Source organism: Mus caroli, unplaced genomic scaffold (assembly GCF_978045245.1).
Source record: "Mus caroli unplaced genomic scaffold, Mus_caroli_1 scaffold_11, whole genome shotgun sequence".
Taxonomy (NCBI): domain Eukaryota; kingdom Metazoa; phylum Chordata; class Mammalia; order Rodentia; family Muridae; genus Mus; species Mus caroli.
Genome location: NW_028227266.1, coordinates 16,428,383 through 16,452,811, shown reverse-complemented (window position 1 = coordinate 16,452,811; position 24,429 = coordinate 16,428,383). Strand labels below are relative to the sequence as shown.

Below are 24,429 nucleotides of genomic sequence, written 5' to 3'. Positions count from 1 at the left end.
TTGAGAATTGGCAGGGAAGAACAATGAGCTGCAAGAGCCCTGAGCCACTTATATACCCATGAGAATTCATTAGCCTAGCCTACCCTTACTGATATGAGGAAGGGAAGAATTGGGCACAAGGGAGAAGCAGTACTGCACTCCCAAGTCTCCTAATTAAACAAAAGCTGAGAAAGTTTTTTCTTTCATTAGGTCAAGCCTCTGGGATATGCATTCTTTTCTCTAACATTAGGCAAGAACCAGTAAGTGACAGTAGTTCTTTCACTAATGAATTTAGGTAAACTTTTGACTGAGGGTCACTAAATGTTTCTTCCTGAGGGTCATTCAGGGAGAAACAATTATCTGCCCAGATACGTGTACTCAAGAACTGTGATAGAATGTTCAGTAGAGAAGAGGGCATAAAGGAACTCCAGACAAAAGAGAATTGTGTGTTAAAACTCCTGCCCACCACACAGTAGCCCAAATACTCTACTAACTGAAGGACATGAAGATCAACTGTGAACCTTGCTTGTCTTTCATTTCCAGTTAGTAGACTGGGCCTCCATCTTTTCCTTTCATGTAAATGGTGAATGACATTCTTGCACAGTTCTTTGATAGAGACCAGATTAACTCACAAAACAAACCCAAGTCTGTCATTTTCTTCCTATCATATTTTAGTAAAGATCATTTCAGTGGAGACTGTTATCAAAGTCCAAGGTCAGAATTTGTCTGAAAGGTTTGCATACTTATTTGAGATTCCCACTAAATTCATTTTAATATTGGCTTTTATTCTGAAATCAAGATAGTTGGCGATGCAAAACTAAAAAGGCCACACATTGCTTAAACTGAAGGTTGGTTTTTTGAGGGTACAGTACTTACCCAGTATGCCCACAGCCCTGGGTTCTATCTCTAGCACCAGAAAAAGGTAAGGGAATTATAGATTCGGGTGCTTTTAAAAACAGCAAGGAAAGCCAAGTTTTACATGGTTAAGCAAACCTTTTGTAATCTCTGCAACAACAGATTGAAACAAATATAGAATTACAGGGAGCTGGAATTTCTCTGTCATAGCAAAATAAAGATATATACCATTATTCAACAGGCATAACAAGCCCTCTTCCTACTTGGTGTATTTAAAAAGACTATGAAGCTAAAATGCAGCTATTTCCTGAGGACTTCTGTGTAACAACATTTCCTGAAAAGGCAAGTCAGCCAGGCATTATCTACTACCCATAGCAGAGATTTAACATTCTAGATCTTTAGATGTTAACCCTTATATTGTCTTTCCTCAAAGCATTTATCATTATGTTGCTATGTATATCTGCTTGTATTATAAACCCAAAAGCACATTGTAGATTCATGTACACATGACATCAGATATCTTCTGGCCTCCATCCCCATGCACAAACATACCAGAAGTCTTAGGATGCATTGAGATTGCTACTTTGTTTCTGACTGATAGGTTTAAAGGGATGTACTTTATTAAGATGTACTCCTACAGTAACCTGGAGTGTATCTATACACAGCTGTCAAAAGCATAACACATCAACTTGAAATGTCACATGAATACTTGATTTAAAGTACTTAAAATCTGTATCTAAGAGGACACCAATTAAATCTGTACAAAAAGTTATCAGTGATTAGCTTTTCAGAGAAAGAGGTCTATCTGTTTTGGACAGCATCCAACAGGAGAGGAAACTCACTTCCAAACAATAAAGCAAACAGGGAAACAAATATCAGTCTCATTGTAAACTTGTAATCAATTTTATTGTTTTCTCAGGGAAGAGAAAGTCTATTTAATAAATTGAGTTCCAAGGTACTCTTTCAAAAGCCACAATATAGACTAGTATCACTGTGACTTCTCTATTCTATCATCTTTAGACTGCAGTGTTCATCTTCAGGGCCACAAAATGAATTAAAAAAACATAAATCAGATTTTTTCCCAAGAGCTTTTTCTCAGAATGCCACACACATATCTCTATTTATGAGTCAACGGCCAGAGTCATGGCATGTAGAGAATGCAAGTTGCATGAAAAACTGAAAAAGATTTCTTATAGTGGAACTATTTGATAATCAGATAAAACTGTGACTCTTCTGCTATAAAAGGAGTTTAAATGGATATGGGAAATCCTATAGGTCCTTGTTATTCTTTTGGTTTTTTGGATAGAAAGCCAAAACCAACTAAAGGATCTGTTAGGAAGCTTCATGCCCTGACCACAATGAATATGACACAGGTACTCAAAAATACCCACATAATCTAGTACAGAACATCACAAATTTCTAAATATGTCTCTGGTCAGGATAAGGTTACTAAAGTGAAATAAAGATATAATTTACAAAGCTATAGTAAAAAAAAAAATACTATATTCAATTGTTTATAATGAGGACTAAGAGTTATTCAGAGAACCCTAACCCTAAAAATAAAAAGGTCAAGAAAACTAAAGAGCTAGACTCAGTTGTTATCAAAATAGACTTGTAAATTCAACCTCACATTCATACACCAAGGGACTGTGGCTAAAATCATTTTCATAGAGTTATCATCAGTATGCGTTTTCATACATTTAGAGAGAACTGCATTGCAGTTTTTCTTTTAAAAAGCTGCAAAAAATTTCTCCTCATGTGAGTGTTCACAGGAATCATGAGATTATTCTCAACCTCAGTAGTTTTATAGTAGTACACATAATTCCTTGATATGGAAGACTTCTGTATATCATAGGCTATTTGATAGCATCTGTGATGTCCTCTTTCTGTATCAGTAACACATCTCCCTCCACTCTCAGAACTAAAACCTACCCAGACACTGACAAGTGCCCTGGACAGCAAAACTGCCACAGCTTTAAAGCCAAAGCTACTGACCAAAACCTTAAATGAAGATTTTTATAAACAGCATGTATATCAGAATTTGAGTGCCATGTACTTCCCCTGCCAGATTTTTCTTTTTAAAAAGAAGAAAGCACCAGGCAGTGGTGGCGCACACCTTTAATCCCAGCACTCGAAGGGCAGAGGCAGGCGGATTTCTGAGTTTGAGGCCAGCCTGGTCTACAAAGTGAGTTCCAGGACAGCCAGGACTATACAGAGAAACCCTGTCTCGAAAAAACCAAAAAAAAAAAAAAAAAAAAAAAAAGGAGAAGCATCTTGGCTTGTGAGCCAACAACAATAAAGAGCTGGCCAGTTTGCTCTCCATTTTTTAAGATTCACTCTGGTGTGCTCACGTAGTATTGCTGACTTTACACTAATGCTCAGGGTGAAGACTCTGGCTCAGTTCTTGTGTGGTTGGGAGCATGATATATGTTGACAGTTTCTTGCTACTCAATACAAACTCTTCCCAGTCCCTAGGTTTTCACAGAGATCCCAATTGCTGCATAATAACTCAGGTGTTCTCAAACTTTCTACACACTGGATTTCTTTGAAGTGCCGTGTGGCCTTTTGCATTTTCTACATGGAAGAAAGATTTATGACTACTTATGCTTGTCAGGCTTCCTCTGCATTTGAGTATTCACTGAAACCTTTCCCACACAGATGGTGTAAAGAGCTTCTCCCCCGGTGGGTTTTCACATGACTCCTAAGGGATGAATGGTCACTGAAGGCTTTTCCACAAATCAGACACTCATAAGGCTTTTCCCCCGTATGGATCCTCCGGTGTACATTAAGGTTGGATCCTATGCTGAAAGCTTTTCCACAATGGTCACACTCATATGGCTTCTCACCTGTGTGGCTTCTCATGTGTGTCTTCAGAGTGGATTGATTCCTGAAGGCTTTTCCACACTGCCTACAATCCACCCGCTTCTTGACAAGATGGATGCTCATGTGCCTCCTTCGTGACAGGTAATCACCAAAGACCTTGCCACAGGAAGTACATTCATAGTGTCTCTCTTGAGTGTGAATCTTCCTGTGTGCAGTGAGGTTGGAACTAGCACTGAAGGCTTTGCCACAGAGATCACAGCCATAAGGTTTCTCCCCAGTGTGAGAGTTCATGTGTGTTTTCAGGATGGACTGGTTTCGAAAGGCTTTCCCACATTGATGACACTCAACTGGCTTCTTTACAATATGAATCCTCATGTGTTTCCTTCTTGATAGGAGGTCACTGAAGGATTTCCCACATTCTTTGCACTCATAGGTTTTTTCCACCATGTGGTTCTTCTTATGCAAATTGAAGTTGGACTTCCATCGGAAGGCTCTGCCACACTGTGTGCACTCATAAGGCTTTTCCCCAGTATGGTTTCGGACATGTTCCTTCAGGTGGGAGGGATGCTGGAAGGCTTTTCCACAGTCCTGGCATTCATAGGGCCTCTCTCCAGTGTGTGTTCGCTTGTGGGCAATGAGATGGCAGCTCCTGCCATAGGCTTTGCCACACTCCTCACATTTGTAGGGTCTTTCACCAGTGTGAACTCGCATGTGTATCTTCAGAGCCGAGAGCGTCCGGAAGGCATTACTACACTGACTACAGTCAAAGGGCTTTTCTTTCAGGTGAATTCTTGTGTGGCTCCTTAGAGCTGAAGGGTCATTGAAGGCTTTTCCACAGCTGCTGCACTCATAAGGCTTCTCCCCAGTGTGAATTCTATGGTGCCTTGTAAGAGAAGCACTGGTGGTGAAGGCTTTCTGGCACTGGTGACATTTATGCAATTTTCTCCCATCATTCATGCTCATGTGCTGAGTCAGGTGAATCCTGTTCTTGAAAGCAGCTCCACAGCTGTGGTGGTGATAGGGTCTCTTGCTTGTGGGCCTTCCTACTGGCTGAGTAAGGTGAGGGCCAATATCAAAGACTTCACACAAGTGGCTGAATTCAGAAGATGTCTCCAAAAGATGAGATGTTTCCTGTTGGTTAAGAGATGAGAGCTAACTTTCACATTTATAACACCCCTTATTTCATTTTATGGTTTTGGTGCTGATGGCTGAAAGGAAGGCCTGATAAATATACAACAATGGGCTTTACCATTAGGATATAGCCCAGCTTCTTTAAATCTTATCTCTGAATAAATTAGCACTAATAGAAACACATTACTATAACTGTGCTGAATAGTTTTATGACAACTGAGAAGTGATACAAGCTAAATTCATCTTAGAGAGAAATTCAGTTAACAAAATGCTTCTATCAGACAGGGCTTTAGGTAAGCCTGTAGTATATTTTCTTAATTAGTGATTGATGGAGGAAGGGAATAGCCGATTGTAGATGGGGCCATCCCTGGGCTGGTCTTATAAGAAAGCAAACTGAGGAAGGCAATAAGTAGAAGCTCTCCATGGCCTCTCCAATCAGTACCTGCCTCCAGGTTCCCACTCTGTTTGAGTTCCTGTCCTGAGTTCCTTTAGTGACAGACTATGGATGTGTAAGTCTAAGCCAAATAAAACCTTTCCCTTTAAAGTTACTTTTGCTCCTGGTGTTTTATAGAGCAATAACAGCCCAAACTATGATATCATTGTTCCTGTTTCATTTGAGCTTCATCAAAGAGAAAAGGAGTGAAGTGGTTGTAGGCACTCACTTGCAATACCAAATCAGAAGGCAAAAGCAAAGAACAAGATTTAGAGTACCAGGCTAGCCTGGGTTATACAAGGTTTTGCCTAGTTAAAAATAAAGTAAAAGCAGAATATTGACTGCTGTGCTGTAAGGATCTATGTGCACTGTGCTACAGTGGTTTTTGGCATGCAGTTTTGTTCACTGTTTAAAACTAAATTAAACCCCATCATGCATTATAGAAATATTTACTTATCTGAACTCTAAAGAGTGTCTGGGGCTGGGATCCTGCCCAAATTCACAATATAGTGGGTCTCAATGGTTCCATTTCAAGATTCCAGCAATCTCAGTCACAATTTAAAGACAAAAATACCTATATCTATGTCAAACATATGCAATCTTTTATCATTATTAGCTAGATAATACAATAATAAAGCTATTTACACATTTTATATACCACACTATACTATGTATTATGGGCAACATAATGATTATGTACAGGTTCTATGCAGACAATACAAAGTGGCATTTTATATAAAGAAACTAAGTAGTCTTAGAATTTGATACCTGCATTCCACCGAGTTCAGCTCACTGGAACACAGATACCAAGGAACAACTGTAACTTAGCACTTGTGAAACTCCTATTTCCTCTAGTGTATGTCACTTGACTGGTCCTTGAGTGAGCTGACTAGCAGCTGCATTGAGTTTCTCCAACACAGAACAGATTTAGCCTAAGGAAATCTTACCAGTCTTACATCATCAGATGCTTCCTTCCCAAAAATATCTTCCAGAAGAATAGACCACTTGACTTTAGATGTAGTTCCCCAATCTGAAAGAAAAAAACTGGAAAATCTGACACATTCAAAAGAAAGTAAGATGATGGGGATGAAAAGTAAATTTCTATGTAAATTCTCATGATTCGCAAGAAAATGCAAGGCAGAAGGAACATACAAATGAATAATGTAAATGTCAAATTTAAGTTAACAGAGATGAAATCTACTGATTAAAGGGTTTTTGAAACAACAGATGGATAGTAAGACAAAGAACACTTCATTTCCAAGTGCTATCAGATATATTTCCATATTAATGTACTGAATGTATTTATTCAAGAATCCACATGCTAGCCGGGCGTGGTGGCGCACGCCTTTAATCCCAGCACTCGGGAGGCAGAAGCAGGTGGATTTCTGAGTTCGAGGTCAGCCTGGTCTACAAAGTGAGTTCCAGGACAGCCAGGGCTACACAGAGAAACCCTGTCTCGAAAAACCAAAAAAAAAAAAAAAAAGAATCCACATGCTAAAGAACTGGTCCAGTGACAGTGACGTGGCAGAACTTTTAAAGGGGTGGGACTTATTGTGAAGTGCCAAGGACCAGCCTTAGCTTGAAGAAGGGTTCTGAAAGAATGGATGTCTAGGAGAGAAGAAAAGAATGACGATGTCAAATCTATGCTGATAACCTGTGTTCTACTTGATACAGCTTTTCCAGTCTGTTTTCTCTCTGGAGATTTCTCTGTCTATATTCTGCTTGCTTGCTATTTTAAAAGATGTTACTGTCCATGCCCTGCTTGCTTGTGCGTGTGTCAGTTCTCTCTGTCCTAAAAAAATTCTCTGGACAGCTCATCTCCTACAGCACACAGGTCCAGTCTTCCATTTTACGTATCTATCCAGTCATTTACTCCAGGTTTTCTTTTTTATTACCTTATGAATCAGCATCCCATGACCCCAGTCCTTTGATTCTTAGGAGACAGCAAGAACACATTATTTTTCTTGACATTGAAAAGAATTCAGAGATCAGTCTGCTTTTGTTAAGCACTTTTTAAAGCTAGTTGGGTGGGAACCTGCCCTGAAATTACTACTTCTACCACACTTGGGCCTAACCTTGTTGTCCTAGGCTAACTTTGAACTCAGGAATCTGCCTGTCTTTGTATCTTTCTCACAAACTGGCTCATAGTATAGCTGCCTTTGTTCCTTTAGACTTGTGAAGCCCCTCATATAATTCATATTGCATTCTTATTTTTTGCATTGTTGAGCAATTATGTATTTTCAAACTCATTTAGAGTTCTTTCCCATAGCCTTAAGGGCTGTCCTGAAGGTCCCAACATTTCCCACTTTGCTGAGACATTAGCCACACCTTCATCTCCTGGACTCATGCTGTCTCTGATTATCATGAAGTCATAAACATTAACAGAGAGGACAGCTCTTGAAGGAACGTGAAAATACGTACATTATTATACAAAGAAGCCTTACACCCACTGCAGACATTGATACTTCTGGAGGCCTATGTCCTGTGAGCCCTGTTCCAGGGGTGGAAACAACGTCATTCCACCCCTACGAAGGCCATGCTGGACCCAGGAAACCCATCCTAAATGTAGGCTGCAGCATCCCATGGAGTAGGTGGACATGGGGGCATATGTTGAATATAAAGGACAAGTGAGCTGAGTACAGCATTTGTGTCTCTCTCTCTCTCTCTCTCTCCATCAGGAAGACACATACCAAGTTATCAGTCACTTTACCTACCTGTTGCCAGGTCTTTCCTGCCATGATGAACTTTAGCTTGAAAATGTAACTAAACTCTTTCTCCCTTAAGTTACTTTATACCTACTATACAAATGCAACCTGTTATGTTATGACACAGCCTACACCAGAAAAATGGCACCAATCCCTTTGAACTGATACAAATGTGGGCTAAATATACACCAAAGTTATTTTGTAACAGAAACAGGAAAGTAGCAATGTATAGCCCTACTCAAATCACTGAAAAAGACCTGATAGCCCAAATTACCCTTTTGTGCCTAGTGCTCACTCACCTGGAGAAGGACCCTGCTGAATTCCTCTCTCCTCCATTCTCAGATCCTCTTCTTGCTCTAGGTGTGAGATGAGGCGGGGTTTGCCAACCTGATAACCTACTTATAGGAAAAGGCACATGTTGAAAGAGGACCATGCAGAGAACAAGCCTTCCATTAGACTGCGGTCAACAATTTGGTCTTCAGGGTTTTCTGTACGTGGTTAAGGCGGACTTAGGAGCAGGAAAATGGCAGTGCCACTTTTCTAAGGAACACAGTCTTAAAAAACAAAACAAAACAAAACAAAAAAAACCAAACCCACAATTTTGCCATCCAAAAGAATTTGGATTTTTTTTTTTTAAGTGCTAGGAATGAAAGTCAAGGCCTTGCGTTATCTAGAACAGCACTCTACTACTGACTGAGCTACACCTCCAAGACATGAATGAAAACTTTTTAAATAAATTAATTTTAATAAAATCTCTCTCTCTCTCTCTCTCTCTCTCTCTGTGTGTGTGTGTGTGTGTGTGTGTGTGTGTGTATGCATGTGTGGTCACCAGGCATCCTGATCTATAACTCTACTTTATTCCCTGGAGAAAAAGTCTCTCCTTGAACTTGGAGCCAGGCTGTTGTCTAACAATCTCCAGCACTTATCCTATTTCCACCTCCCATATTGCTTGGATATCACATGCTATCTACAACAACATCCACCTTTGCATGTGACTGCTACGACTTTGACCTTTGGTTATAATACTTTTACAGTAACTTCACAGAGCATTCCCTGTAGACAAGAATGGGGACCTTTTATTTCAGACAATCATGGTTTAAGCTCAGTCACACACTTAAAAAAGCCTCTGAGCTGAAAGAAATGGGCAGGACTACCAGAGAATCTATGAGGGTAGGTACCAATTCTACTTGTTCTCAAATTTGGTACAAACCCCATCTAGGTTTGGGTCACAGCAAGTACTACTATATAAAACATTTTATCCCAGAATAGATGAGAGAAAAATGATAGCCTTACCCAGTGAACTTAGATTGCTATAATTCTCCAGCATTACATCTTTGTACAGTTTTCTCTGGGAAGAATCTAGCAGGGGCCACTCTTTCTCAGTAAAGTCCACAGCAATATCTTGAAATGTCACAGACTCCTGGAATAACATACACATTTGAGGCCAATGAGAAATCAGCTCATAGGAAGACAACAGAGGCAGAATATGGACACAAGGGATATGATGTGGTTTTTTCCAGATATGGTCTGCTGAAGGTTTCTGTATATGTGTTAGAAGGATATTCCAGACAGTGTCTCTTCTGAGTTGACCTTAACCTGTCTCATTGTTTCAAATACAATACCGACAAGAAGAAAATTTCTTTCCAAGTCTAGGGTGGCTGAGAGCTTGTAGCCTTACTTCCTTTCTGTCTCGACAAGTTGATTCTGAGCACTATGCAAACATCAAAGAAGCACTTGTTACACAAATAACCTCTAACTTCCGTAATAATGATTAGTGCCATCTGACTTTCCTTGGTGTGCTGCTCCTTGACCAGGCATTCACTGACCTGGATAAATATCTACAAGAATTCTAACACACAGTGGTGGTGGTGATGTCCTAAAACGTACTTGTCCCACCCTTGGGCCATGTGATCTTATGTACCTGAGAACAAACAGGAGCTGGTGTATCAGGCTCTGGAGCATGGCAAGCAAACAAACCCAAATCCTGCTGACAAGAATCACATTTTGATGGAAGAGAGAATTCTGATTCCTGGTTATCCGCAGAGTCCAGGGAGGACAGAGCTAAGGCAAGAAAAGACAGTCCTTGAGATCCATCTACCCACTCAGGAAGCATACTCAGATAAGTGCCAACACTCACACAAGCGTCTCCATATTCACAAACAAGAACAGTGACAGGTGGTGACACACAACCATGAGCAGCAATATATCCTACACACAACTTGCTTAGATCCATTAAGTTGTGGAATCTTTGTATCTAAGGGATGATATTGATGTTTAAACACAAGATTCATTTATGCTTCACAGTTAACACGCCTAGCTGAAGATCATTTTAGGTACTTTTATAACATAGTTACTTTGACTAACCTGTCTTTAGGATGTAAAGTTTAAAATTTTCCTCAAGTGGTATCATGGCTAGCCTCATAGTTTCAGATTTTGATTTCAGATAAGGGATATTCAACTTCTATACACTTCCTGTTTCAGAGTGAGGAAACTGAAGTCCTCAGAGGTAAAGCGCCTTTCTCAAATTTATGAAAACAACAGATCACCCAGGGTTAGCCTTCACCTTTACCTTCTTCACTATATACGCCAGCTATACACATCCTCTTCTTTGTCTCAAACTCACACATGCCCTTAGTCAATAACACAGTCTACCACTGTTCAGCTCACTCATCCTGGCTCATCAGCTTACGTATATGTATCTCCTTTTTCTTACGAGTGGTAGGAAACATACAAGCTCATTTATTATCAGCAAGAACATAAGAACTTACCAAACGTGGGAGATAGACTGATGGTAGCCATCTGTGGGGCACTGGGAGTACTTGAAGAAGCACTGCATTCCTAAGTGGACAATTGCCACAAGGTATTCCTCAAAGGCTATGTCTTTTACTTAGTGAGGAGAACACTGAATTTTGTTTCCTGACATTTCCTCTTGACTCATAATCAGACAGGTTATCAACCTAAAGGAAAAGAGACACAAAGCATTTCCACTAACATTAGGAACAAGGCAAAACTGGTCACTGTATCCAAACCTATTCAATATAGTACTTGAAGTTTTAGATAGAACAATAATACAATTGATGGAGAACAAAGGAATATATACAGAAAAAGAGTTTATGGATTTTTAATCACAGATATTATGATTATATATGTAAGTGATCCTGAAAACTCCATTAGGAAACTCCTACAGCTGATATACACTTTTAGTAAAATAGTAGGATACAGAATCACTACACAAAAATCAGTAGCCTTTATATACAAGAATACTAATGGTCTGTGAAAGAAATGAGGAAAGCAGTTATCTTCTACAATAGCATACACACACACACACACACGATTCTGAATATATATATATATATATATATACATATATATATACATATATACACACACACATATATATCCAAATACACACACACACATGTTTCTGAATATATATACACACACACACACACACACATATGTGTATGTATATTTGGATTATGAATATAAAATATCCTGAAAAATAAACTGCTGGAAGTATTACCATGCTCAAGTTTGTATTACAGAAATATAGCTACAAGAGGCACGCTGAAAAATGAAATCACATTTAACATACGGTCATAAGTCCATACACCAATGGGCAATTAATCTTTTGGAAAAAAAAAAATCAGGAAAAAAGATAGCGCCTTCAATTAATGGTGCTGATCAAACCTGATGGCTGCATGAAGAAGGCAAACAGGTAGATACTAAACTCAACTCTAAATGGATCAAAGACCTGGACATAAGGCTAGATCTGCTGGAAGAGAACATAGGGAATAGTTTGAATTTACTGGCATAAGAAAAAACTTTCTGAACACAACAATAACAGAGCAATAATAGACAGACTGATCAATGGAATTGAATTGAAGACCCAGAAAGAACAATGGAACCTCATGAAATTGAAAAGTTTCTATGGCAAAGGACACCATCATTTGGAGAAAAGAGCAGGCCACAGAATAGGAAAAAATTTTTGCCAACTATATTTCTGATAGAGAGCTAATATCTAAACTATATAAAGAACTTAAAAAACCCAGACATCAAGAAAACAACCTAATTTAAAAGTAGGGTACAGATCTAAACAGAGAATTCTCAAAAGAGGACACACAAATGGCTGAGAAGCACTTAAAGAATTTTCAACATTGTTAGTCAACAGGGAAATGTAAATCAAAACTACTTGAAGATTTCACCATTCACCAGCTAGAATGCCCAAGATCAATAAAACAAATGAATGCTTATGCTGGCGAGGTTGTGAGTAAGGGGAAGACCCAACCATTGCTCAGGGGGAATGCAAGCATGTATAGCAATGATGGAAATCAATGTGGTGGTTCCTCAGGAAGCTAGGAGTAGACCTATCTTGAGATCCATCTATACCCAAAAGATGCTTCATCCTACTACAGAGACACTTGTTCAACCATGTTCACTGCTGCTCTATTCATAATAGCCATAAACTGGAAACAGAACTGGAAGGGAAAGTGTACATAAGTCCAATCCCTAACCCAGAAGCTATCTTCAACTGGTAACTGCATACATATGAAAATTAGTTTTCTCCAATCGTATCTCACTGAAAAAACAAACTACTCTTAAGGGTAGACCTTAGCAGTAGATGACCAAACACTAAATGGGGGGAAAAAAAAGGAGAAAAAAGTTAACAATTATTAGTAGAGAGAGAGAGAGAAAGAGAGAGAGAGAGAGAGAGAGAGAGAGAGAGAGAGAGAGAGAGAGATTGAGATTGATTGCAAAATATTAAGAACTCTAAGAACAATGCTTAAAAGTGAGCAAACTTAAAATTTGAGTCACACACACATACACACACACACACATACACACACAAAGTCACAATTCCAGACTTCCACAGTATGAAAAATGACTAAAGTATACACAGGAAAGTCAAAACAAAGAGCTAGGGAGAAATCTGGTATGGGTAGAAAAACAATTTTCAATAAGGGCACAAAACAGTTCAGTATTAAAGAACCATTATGATCACGGTTTTAAAACTCTTAATTTAAAATGTAAGTTGATCTTTATTTTCATTATAGACACAAAAAATGGTCTTAAGTTAAAACAACAACAACATCATCAATAACAACAAACAAATCAAAATACCTTTATGGATGAATTAGATATCAAGAATACTAACATAAACATTAACTTCAACAGCCTTCAAGGGTTTAGGTAACTGTGTGTGTAGTCCCAGATATTGAGGAAGTGCAGGCAGGAGAAGGGAGAGAAAGCAAGTCAGATAAGGAAAGAGACAGAGGAAGGGGCAGGGACTGAGAGGAAAACAGAGGGAGGGGAAAACAGCTGATAGACGTTAGCAAGTATGGATAAAGAAATGTATGGAATTTTAGTCAGCCTTAAAAGGAATGAAGTTCTGGTATATGCTACAATACATATAAATAAACAATGAAGACATTGCGCTCAAAGACATTAGCAAAACGAAGAAGGGCAGGTATGTGATTTCACTTCCATGAGGTCCAAGAAGTCATTCATGAGGCAAAAAGCAGAATGCTTCTGCCAGGGGCTATGGAGGAAATAACTGAAGAGTTATTCTTCAAGGGATTTTCAGCTTCAGTTTGAAGTTATAGAAAACTTCAGGAGTTACACAGGGGTAATGAAGGGCACTGTGAATGTATGGATCATCACTGAAGGATCATTAAAGGCTAAGTTTTGTTTTATTTCATCTCAATTAAAAAAATGATTGATTTTTATGTCTTCTCTGTGTATGTGTATGCATCATATGTGTTCCTGGTGCACGTAGAGATCAAAAGACAATGTCATATCCTCTAGAAATGGAGAAACAACTGTGAGCTGCCACAAGGATGCTGTGAGCCAAACAAAACTCCTCTGCAATGCCCAGTGTTTCTACTGCTGAGCTATATACCTCCAGTTACTCATTTTATCTCAGTAGTTCAAAGTGTTACAGTTTACTGTACACAGGAAAATAATTAGACATAGCAGGGGGAAAAAAAAAAAGATTGCACATTACAAAACCTAAAAGGAAAACTTTTAGACATTTTCAGAATTACTACAAATGTTGCAAGAAATACTGACTTAAGCATGAATTCATTCCCTCTGGATATATACCATGCTAATCTGATGATATGTCCAATTGTAATTGAGTATTAGAATTTAAATTTAATTTTTTGAAATATTAGTTTGTTGTTGTTGTTTGTTTTTTAGAGACAGGGTTTCTCTGTATAGCCCTGGCTGTCCTGGAACTCAGAAATCTGCCTGCCTCTGCCTCCCAAGTGCTGGGATTAAAGACGTGCGCCACCTCGCCTGGCTCATTTCTTTTGAAATATTAATGTATTTGTATCATTTCCCCCTCCCTACATTTCCTCCTATTAAATCTCCATTTTTCTTTCAAATTTATGGCCTCTTTTTGGGACCTATATATCAAAACAGAGCAAAAGCCAACCAAATTACTTTGCTTAAACACTTAATCTTTTTGTACTTTCTTTTTACTACATCTATCTATCTATCTATCTATCTATCTATCTATCTATCTATCTATATTATTCATTATATGGATTGTAGTTTTTTCCTTCCTCCATGTGGACACTAGGAATCCAACTCAGATCTTCAGGCATATGCAAGTTACCTAACCTCCTGAGCTACCTCATTGCCATCAAATTTTCCTAAATTTCATTAATTCTTTCTTAACTGATTTGATACCACAGTGGCAATAAATAAATAAATAAATAAATCTAGATTAACCTGTTATTTTTTTTATAAGGCACCCACACTAAACATATGATTTTTAAAATTTTACACATATTCATGAGAAGCATCACCTACCCCCAATACCTGTGTAATCATTGTAAACTTTATTTCACTCTGATACTTTATAGAGACAGAGAGGAGTATCTACCTAAAGGGTAAACACTTGCAATTCCCCGAGGAGAAAGTGATAAACACAGAGAGGTATAAACTTAAGAATAGTTGAAGATCTGAAGATATGAGCTAGAAATGGGAAGAAATACTTAAAAGAGTAAATCCTAATATTAACAAATACATAAAGTATATATTGTACTCCATTATCTACATATCCATAATCACACTATTTACTACCATATATGTATGTGTATGTGTGTATACACACACACATACACACACATACACACACATATATGATTCATCTTAGGATATTATAAAAAGGAACACATTCATACTTAGTAGCTTTTGTGTGCTATGGAAATTGCATTGTAGTTTGGATTCTTTGTAGAAATTTTCTTGTAAAAATTACTTGCCAATATTTACAAATTAAAGAAAGTATTATGCATGGACTCTCCAATAATTCATTAAGTGGCAATCAATACTTAGCAAGGAAGCCAAGCTTGGTAATACATTCCAATAACCCCTCATACACAGAAGGCTTGAGGATTGAGAACTGCAAACCACCTTATAATGAGACATCTTAAAACACACAAAGAAACAAATAAAAACTATTGTAAATGAGTAACCAAGAATAAATATGGCAGACATAATATTGAGTTCTGAGTACCAATTAATATACATCTACTGTAATGGTTAAATGTATATCTATGTATATGTACATATAAATACATAAACACATGTATACACACACACACACACTGTGTGTGTGGGAGGGAGGGAGGGAGAGAGAGAGAGAGAGAGAGAGAGAAAGAGAAAGAGAGAAAGAGAGAGAGCGCGCTCTCTGGAGAACAGGCCCCCTGCAACTCTCCTGAGGAGCACAATACAGTAGAAATGACCCTGGTGACTTAGGGAGCCCTGCCTCTCACAAGCTGAAGCACTGGGCAGGGTGGGGTGGGAGTTGGAGGATGGTTACCTCTCTTCTGGGTACTGCTGGAGAGTTGATCTTGGTGACACAGGCTCAGGAGAGCTGGTGGGCTGAACAACACAGCCACCACCCAGGCCCAGATCCAGGACTTTTGAGTTGGGCCACTCCAACATCTACTCCATCTATGAACTACTGGAGCACAGGAAGGGGGCCAGTCCTATAGAACCAAAGCTGCAGGATCCCTGACACAAGGCAACAGCAGGATATCTGAGAGGAGCCCTGTGAATCTCTAGTATTGATGGAATAGCAGAAGCCAGAGCCCTCGAACCAGAACAATGAGTCACTGCTGTGAGCATTTGCAAGTAAAGATATTTGGGCAAAAAGGTACACCTAGTGACACACAGAAGCGTCCAGAGAGTTTTCTTCTCTTAATTTTTTTATCTTTTGTTTTCCTTTGTAAGGGTGGGTGCAAGAGAGGGTTGGGGACATGAGTGGGATATGGGTGAATGATGTGAAATTCACAAAGAATCAATGAAAATTTTTAAACAAATAAATGGAAGGACAAATGAGAGCAATCTCAAAGATGTATTTGTGTATGTGCACTCTCAAGAAAACCCAACAATATACACACTTGGAGTGAGGCACAATATACACTTGGAGTGAGGCAGAGGAGAAACCCAGCAAGCCTTTCTTTTCTGTATGGAGTATGACATAGCACCTCAGTACATGGACCAAAGGACAAGAGTTATTATGCGAAGCTGCCCCTGAACAGCAGTTTCCCCGGGACTATGGCATCCCCATTTGCTGTCAGAACCTACTGTGAGCCTCTCTACCTGTGACCATTGTGAAGGATCTTCAGGAATTCTGACTGGAACCCTCTGTGACCAATTGCACATCTGCCTCCTTACTGTCTAACAGAATCCCCTGTCTCCAGCAGCCATAGGCAACTTCGTAGAAACTCCGATTTGGTTCCTCAACAAGGATAACTGGTAACTGGATCCCAATCTTGTCTGAAAGGCAACAGAGCAGTATTAGAATCAACAAAAGTATTTATAAAATAAAACTTCCTTGATGGTTCTCATTTTTAGTAACATTTTATTAATTGAGAATTTGGATCTACTCATCCCCACACTACCCAACAGCTCCTCTTCCCTCTTCTATTTTCACAAATAGAAAAACTACACCTCCAATAATTTCTTACAGCTAAAATTCTATAACTTTTTTCCCCACTGAATGAATTTCTAGATAGTAAGATGCTTGACCAATATTTATAAACACGTTTAAGTCTTTGGTTAAGTGTTGGGAAATTATCTTCTGTAATCATTTGATTTGCAGCTCCTTTACTTATGCACGTATTTCTTACACCTGAGGGAAAATACTTGACTTGCCAAGGTGATAAATTACAGTTTTGGAGTCATAGATGGTTAAAAGCAGAACAGAGTTGTATATCTAGCCTACTAATATGAAAAATAAGAAGGTGTAATTCAAGGATAGGGAACTTTCCTGGAATGAGTAAAGGCTTTAGCTTTAATCTTCAGCACTCTAAAATAAATGGCTGGTACAATGGGTAAAATGCCTGCCATGCACACATAAGGAAATGATTTCAAATCTCACTACTCAAATAAAACACTGGCAATGGCAACTCAAGTCCATGACCATATCACAGGAAAAAAAGAAGAGAGGACTATATTGGGATCTTACAGTCTTATTGGCCAGACAGTCTAGCCAAAACAGCAAGCTCTGGATTTAATACCAGACCCTATCTCAAATTGGCTGACACCCAACAGCAACCTATTGCCTAAAACACATATGAATGAGTACACCCATACACAGACATGTGCACATATGTACATAGCCATAGGAGGAAAAAGGGGGAAAAAAAGGAAAAGGAAAAAATGGAGCTATTTAAATTGCATAACCAACCTTGCCCCTCCTCTTTCTTTCCTACATTTTCCATCCATCCATATGGGCAAATCCTGTCACTTCACACACTCAAAGTTCTGGCTATTCCTCAGCATCTATATTATAATTGCTTTGATCACAGACATCACCCCTCACTTAATCAACCTAAATTTCCTAAATCAAAATCAAGCTCCTAAATTCTTTGCTGCCATGAACTTTGTTTATAAAATATATGTAACATCAAATCTTTGCTGAAAACATGCTGAAAGTGTCAAATTTTCCTCAAGAATTAAGTCTCTTACTCAGTCATTCACTTATGCTAATGCACAATGACTTCACTGAGCTCCATACCCCTGAAATGCACACAACTTAGGGTCTTGGCATTTGCTGTCTCTTGCTTCCAAAGTTCTTCCCTACAATCTGTGTCTGGGTGGCTCTTCTCTTTAGGATTTTTATTAAAATTTAAAACTTTTGAAATATTACTATCTACTCCAATTACTATGCAAACCCTTGCCTTTTTTCATCTACTACTACTACTACTACTACACACACACACACACATACACATTCACTTAATACACTTACTAAATTATAACAGGCTATATTTTATGACAAGTAGATAAATGTGGACCTGAATAATCAATAAAGCAGAATTTAAAGGTAGCAATAGAGCTTAGTAGCAGAATGTTTGCCTAGCAGACTGTGGGTCTGGGTTTGAGCCTCAAAATCACCCAATAAAGAGGAGGGATGGGTAGAAAGAGGAAGGGATGAAACAAAGTCTTGCAATTCTTGCTGTTATTATCCTCACAGAAATGAAGATAGCCTAAAGGGCCGCCAATATCCTTCGCTTTGCTACCAGACTGCTGAAACAATTCAATCCAGAAAATAAAATATACCCAGGAATCTCACTGGGTAAAGAATAGGTTGAAGTCTCATGTCACTCTGAGGCTTATGATAATTTATCAGACTATATTGCAGGAGACACCACACATTCACTGGAACTGCTAATTATATATACTTTCCCCCTCTGCTTAAGCAGAAACCTCAATGTCAGCACCAGCACATGGACTTGGAGAATCATTACAACACTTTTCCACTGTGGACTCCCTGAATGAATATCCTTTTCCTAATTTTCACTTTCATCTTTTAATTGCCTTATTCAGAATAGTGATCAAACCTACTCCGCCAAAGCTGGTAAGATCCAGGGTCTGACCCTAATTCCAGCAACATTATTTCAAATTCAATCTGCTACAGTAAGGAACAATTTGAGTTGTCCAGAAATATATTTTGGTTCCTGAATCACTTAAACCTATGCATATTTTGAGCACTTGGGGAACAATGCATTCTTTCTTCTATGCTTTTGCCTACAAATGCTCACAGAAAAGTGGTCAGAGCTAGCCTCTTGCTACTGATACTCCAAGTATCCATAAAAAATGGCCAGTAGACATTACTGTCTACAATGGCTAATTTAAAATGTCACCTTTCCACAACTAATAGTTACCTGGGAGAGAGTCTCGATTGAAATAGAGTTGTCTAGTCCAGACAGGCCTGTGGTCACGCACAGGGAAACTAGCTCAAGTGTTAATTGACACAGGTCACTGTGACAATACGACTTCATGGACTGGGCCATGGGCTGTGTAAGGGTATAAGAAATTTGCTGAGTTATAGGAAGCAGGCAACATGGATCCATTCATTTCTTTCAGCTCAATATCACGTGGCTAGCTGCCTTGCACTGCTGCATTTGTGTCTTCCCTGCAAAGTCTTTCTTCCTTTATGAGGCTTTTTGTTAATTTGTCACAGCAACAGAAATGAAAGCATGATGTCATACCTCCACAAACTACCCAGTTTACTTGGTTAGTTCTTTTTCTACGTTTCTAACCATGCGATACACTCCAAGTAAGGCTTCAATTTCTCTGCTCTGTTCACTGTCCTTAAGTTGGAATGATAATTTATAACAGAAAAGTAAACAGAGAGTTAAGTAACAAATGAACTGAAATCAATACACATTTACTCTTACAGCAAGATAGCGTCTATGAAGCAAGTGCCTCACAAGCATTACACAGAAAAGACCTAAAAAGAATTCGAAGGGTTGGAAATATTCTCAAAGGTTCTGTGATTTGAACAACAACCATGGTGCTAAGACAGCCTTACAGTGTAGTGCAGTACCTTAAGCCTCTCATTTACTTCATGGCGCAAATTTCCCGGGTAGTTCAAGCTGAAAGGATGCCCCTATGTCCAAGTTAGACCTGTGGAATATGTCCAGTGTTCTGTAGTAACAGAAAAGCAAGAGGTATGCAGATGCAGTGCAGAGACTATTAGTTTTGGATAAACTGGTGGTCTCACATACAGATGCAGCAAAGACTAACTGTGGGAAGCACATCTAGAAATAGCTATAAAGAATACTAATTCTGAAGTTTTCTGCAAGATACACAATATAAAACAGTGGTAATCAGAGGGACAGCACCATTGATGAAGTGGGATGCAGTTTTCAGAGGAACCAGATGTTGGATTCTACGGCACTCACCTTTGAAACACAGTGAATACTATCCCACTGCATTTTGTCTCCTCAATACCCCTAGTATTCAGAAACATTCTTCTCCTCATTAGGATTCAGACTATGGAAAAACAACTGGCTAGCAAGGAGTAGTCGCTACTATCCCAGCTGGAGAGCAACAGAATGAGGAGGCCATTAAGTTCAACTAAGGTTCCTTGCACTAGAGTGCTTAACCCAAATAGACATGGAGGTATCATGTGTTGGCCCTAAGAAGGGCTTCCCTGAACTGGCACCTGGAACACAGTAGAACTTATGCTAGTCCCTGCCTTCCTTCTCACAAGGGCAGAAGTTATGCCTCAGTTGTCAAGTTTATGATTCAAATTTGTTTTTGTGTGTCAAAAGTGTCTATTGGGAACACCTTTTCTGTGTTAGAATTCTTCCAATGTTCAACTTTATTTCCATATATGACTTCACAACATAGTGACAGGCAGGGCATTCATATGTAATTGCAACTATTACAAGCAAAGCAGCATTTTAATTGAGCTTGCCCTTGTAGGACTCATTTCAACTCAGGATACAAACATATACAAAGCAATATATATTACAGCTTCTGCAATTCCACTACTATTTAGATCCATTTCTCTCTTCATTATTAGCTATAAACAACATGAGTTGCATTCTCAGTAAATCAATATAAATATTTCAATACACCTCTGCTACCTAGGCCATGTCTCAGGGGCTAGTAGGTGATATTTACTTCCAACAAGATGTTGAGGAATGACAGTCAAAAGAAACCTCTATATTAATACACATATCAAAGGAGCCATAATATATGATAATCATATGGCAAACTATACTTTACTGAGCATGGTGAGGCAGTGGGGAGGGACACACAGGGATATCTTTAAGTTTGAGGCCAGCCAGGTCTATACAGTAAGTTCTAGGACCATCCAAAGTTGCAACCACTGAGAACAAGGTCTGTATATCCACCATGTTGATTTAGGGTCTCTGTTATTTCTGCCATGTTGTGCTTTCTAGAACAGTTGCACGCCCCCATATACACCTGCTTCTCATCCATATTCTACTGTGTGAGCCTTCCATTTTCCTTAAAGGAGTGATGGGATTTGACGTGTGTACTCAAGTGGTAAGTCACACCTGCTCTGTAAATGATTTCATCCACTGAGCCATCTTAATGGACCCCTTTTTAGTTCTTATCAGATAGGGTCTTATGCATCCCAAGTTGGCCTATAACTAGACATGCATACAGTACACCCTGTCCTTGAACTTCTGATTCTCCTACATCTACTTCCTAAGTGCTGAAATTGTAGGAGTCTACCAACATGTCCAGTGATATCCTTACCCAAAATATTCCAGAATTTAGAGGGAAAAAGCCTCTGACATGTTTTGGGAAGATGGCTGGCATGAGCCTGAAATAGAAAAGGAAAATTTAACAGTAAAACACACACACACACAAAGCAAACGCAGCAAGAAGTTCCTAATGTCAAGAGAATGTGTCCTTTCTAAACTTAGTTACTATTGAAAAGTCAATTGTCCTAATTCCATTATGCTTGAAAAAAAAACAAAAAACCAAAACTCCATTATTTGCTTATTCACTCGATATACCAGCATTATATTGGTCAAGCACAAGATATTTCAATTCATCAGTACCTGAAATACAGCAGGGAAAAAAGAGCAGAAAAAAAAAGAAAACACAGTAGAAGAGTACAGCTACAGCAATACAGAAGGAAAAGAAAAGTAGGATAAAAACAAACAGATGAACAAAATTAAAAACAACAAACAAAAAACAAAACACCTCCAGAAAAAGACAAGTTCCTTGACATAAAAATAGAAAAAATTCCAGCATATGGGAAGCCAATTTTACTTAGAGTCAGAAGGAAAGCAGGGATATCTATGATTGTGCTAGATAAACTCACTACCGATATTTCAAGTCTCCATCCAAACCAGGATACAACAAATGTGTATAATTAAAAGGAAGTATATTTACTTATTTTAGTCAGGTGACAGAACTGCCTATGAACAACATCCAAATACTGTTCTAAATTATAAATTAGTAGAAATATATATTTTAGAAATAATCTTGATCTCAAATTCATAAAGTATAACAGCTTGAAGAAAATGTAATTGAAAACACACGTAAGGAACAACAATATGAACTAACCAGTACCCCCAGAGCTCGTGTCTCTAGTTGCATATGTAGCACAAGATGGCCTAGTCAGCCAGCATTGGGAAGAGAGGCCTCTTGGTCTTTCAAACTTTATAAGACTCAGTACAGGGGAACGCCAGAGCCAAGAAATGGGAGTGGGTGGGTAGGGGAGCAGGGCAGGGGAGGGTATAGGGGACTTTTGGGATAGCATTTGAAATGTAAATGAAGAAAATACCTAATAATTTTTTTTTAAAAAAGTAGAAAAAAGGTTGAGAGGAAAAAAAAAAAAGAAAATACACTTAAAATCAAAGTTCTCAGATATATAAGCAGATTAACTATAAATTTAATGGCATAAAAATGTCAATATTCTAAAGACTAAAATACAGATCCAACACACCTTGGAGAGAGAAATGCAACACCTGGGTTTTACATCTCATTTTAAAATATAAGGTGTGACACTACTGTAAAGTGACTACCCTTTGAGTTTAAGATACTTGATGTGATGGGATACTTGTATCAGTAGAAAATGATTTTATTAAAATACATAATAGTATTTGGGGAACAGTAAAATCCATATATTTCACTATAGGGGAGAGAAAATATGTACTATAACAAGAGCACACAAGCCTTGAATGATCCCCATCATAATCTAGCTTATAAATTCACTAAATGGTCATCTTTTTAATATTTTTCATAATATAAAAATTGCCATTTTATTTAAAATGTAAGTGTACAATTTCCCTGGCACCTAGCATGCTCATTATTGTGTAACCATCATCACTAACTTCTAAAGTCATGTTTATTATTTACAGATACCAATGTCACCTTGTAGACTACAAACAAAAATTTGGCCTCTGCAAAAAAACATAGCTATTGCTATCTTTAATTATATGTTTATTGAAGTTGTGGCCTTTATATAAAAGCATGGAAAAATATTATGGGAAAAGTTCAAGGTAGAACATTAGCCAATGCAGTTTTTAATTAGATTAACTTTCAAATTAAACTACAACTATTTTTACAAGTAATTTATTCACATGAGGATTGTCAGCCAACAAACGCATAAAGCAACTGATGATTTAACATAATAGAAAAGGTATTAGGCAAGTTTCACAATAACAAAAAGAAAAAAGTGTGCACATATCAATGACAGTTTTAAAAAGAAACCTATGCTAAGAGCAATCACTGTCATTCCGACACCCATGAACATCCTGGTCTACATATTTTAAAACCAGGTCAGCAGAACCCCCCTTTGTCACCAACGAAGTGTTCCAATCCAAGCTCTCCTCGGGCGCCAGGATTGGAACTTCAAGGCACGCCTCCTAAGGTTTCTGGTGGCCTCATCCGGGCCACAGCTCTCCGCTTCCAGGAGCTAACGGGTTAAGTGACGAACCACCGGCTTACCAGACTGAGGGTGGAATCCAGGAAGCGGAAGTCTCCGCGGCTAAGGCGGAAGAACTAGAAGTTCACGCAAGGCCCCGGAATGCTTCAGAACGCTTTGGGGAACAGAAGGGTCCAAACACAGAGGGAACCCCAACTATCCTTTCGCACATGTGACTTCCACTAGCTCCCCGAAGTAATGGCTTCTATTTCACGTCCATCTTCGAAATCTCGCGAAACTTCATAAGCCATTTAAAACGTGAACCCTTCACGGCGTGCATCTTGGGAAATGGAGTTTGATAACCTTAATGAGCCGGGCATTCTTGGTGAACTAGGAACTCTCGCGAAACCAATTAATTGCTTCTAAATGAGAATTACAATTGAAATGGTTTATGGGAAATGTAGTTTTTAAGTTGGACCGCCTTGACAAGGATGCTCAAGTAGACTACATACATAATGGTTTTTTCCAAGTTCTAATTGCCCCACATCATCTTATGGGCCTGTCGTCAGCTTGTTCTTTCTAAAATCTTCAACCTGTAAGCAATCACTCTTCCTACTTTAAATACTGTATGCAATCGCTATAACCCATAACCCATACCTATACCCCCAAAACTACACTGCCTTACTTACATATTTAGACACGTATTTAAATACTGAAAACACACCCAACCTAACCTCAAATATAGCAGCTTTATCAACTTGTTCATTTCAAAATCAATGTCAACACAAAACTACTCTTGCCGCAGACAAATTTGTTCTCAAACAAATACCAAAGATCATGACCCA

The 24,429-nt window shown here is 38.6% G+C and overlaps 1 protein-coding gene across 1 annotated transcript; it reads right to left on the bottom strand.

Moving 5' to 3' along the window:
* Nucleotides 1-1,709: 1,709 nt before the first annotated feature.
* On the bottom strand, nt 1,710-23,852 carry LOC110302510 (uncharacterized). The gene is given in 11 exon segments (XM_021173298.3): nt 1,710-3,516; nt 3,519-4,788; nt 6,169-6,251; nt 8,226-8,321; nt 9,220-9,346; nt 9,848-9,987; nt 10,695-10,883; nt 16,540-16,716; nt 19,775-19,875; nt 21,463-21,529; nt 23,668-23,852. Coding segments are annotated over 7 exon segments (1,794 nt in total). The 5' UTR covers nt 10,726-10,883; nt 16,540-16,716; nt 19,775-19,875; nt 21,463-21,529; nt 23,668-23,852; the 3' UTR covers nt 1,710-3,469.
* Between the last annotated feature and the right edge of the window lie 577 nt (nt 23,853-24,429).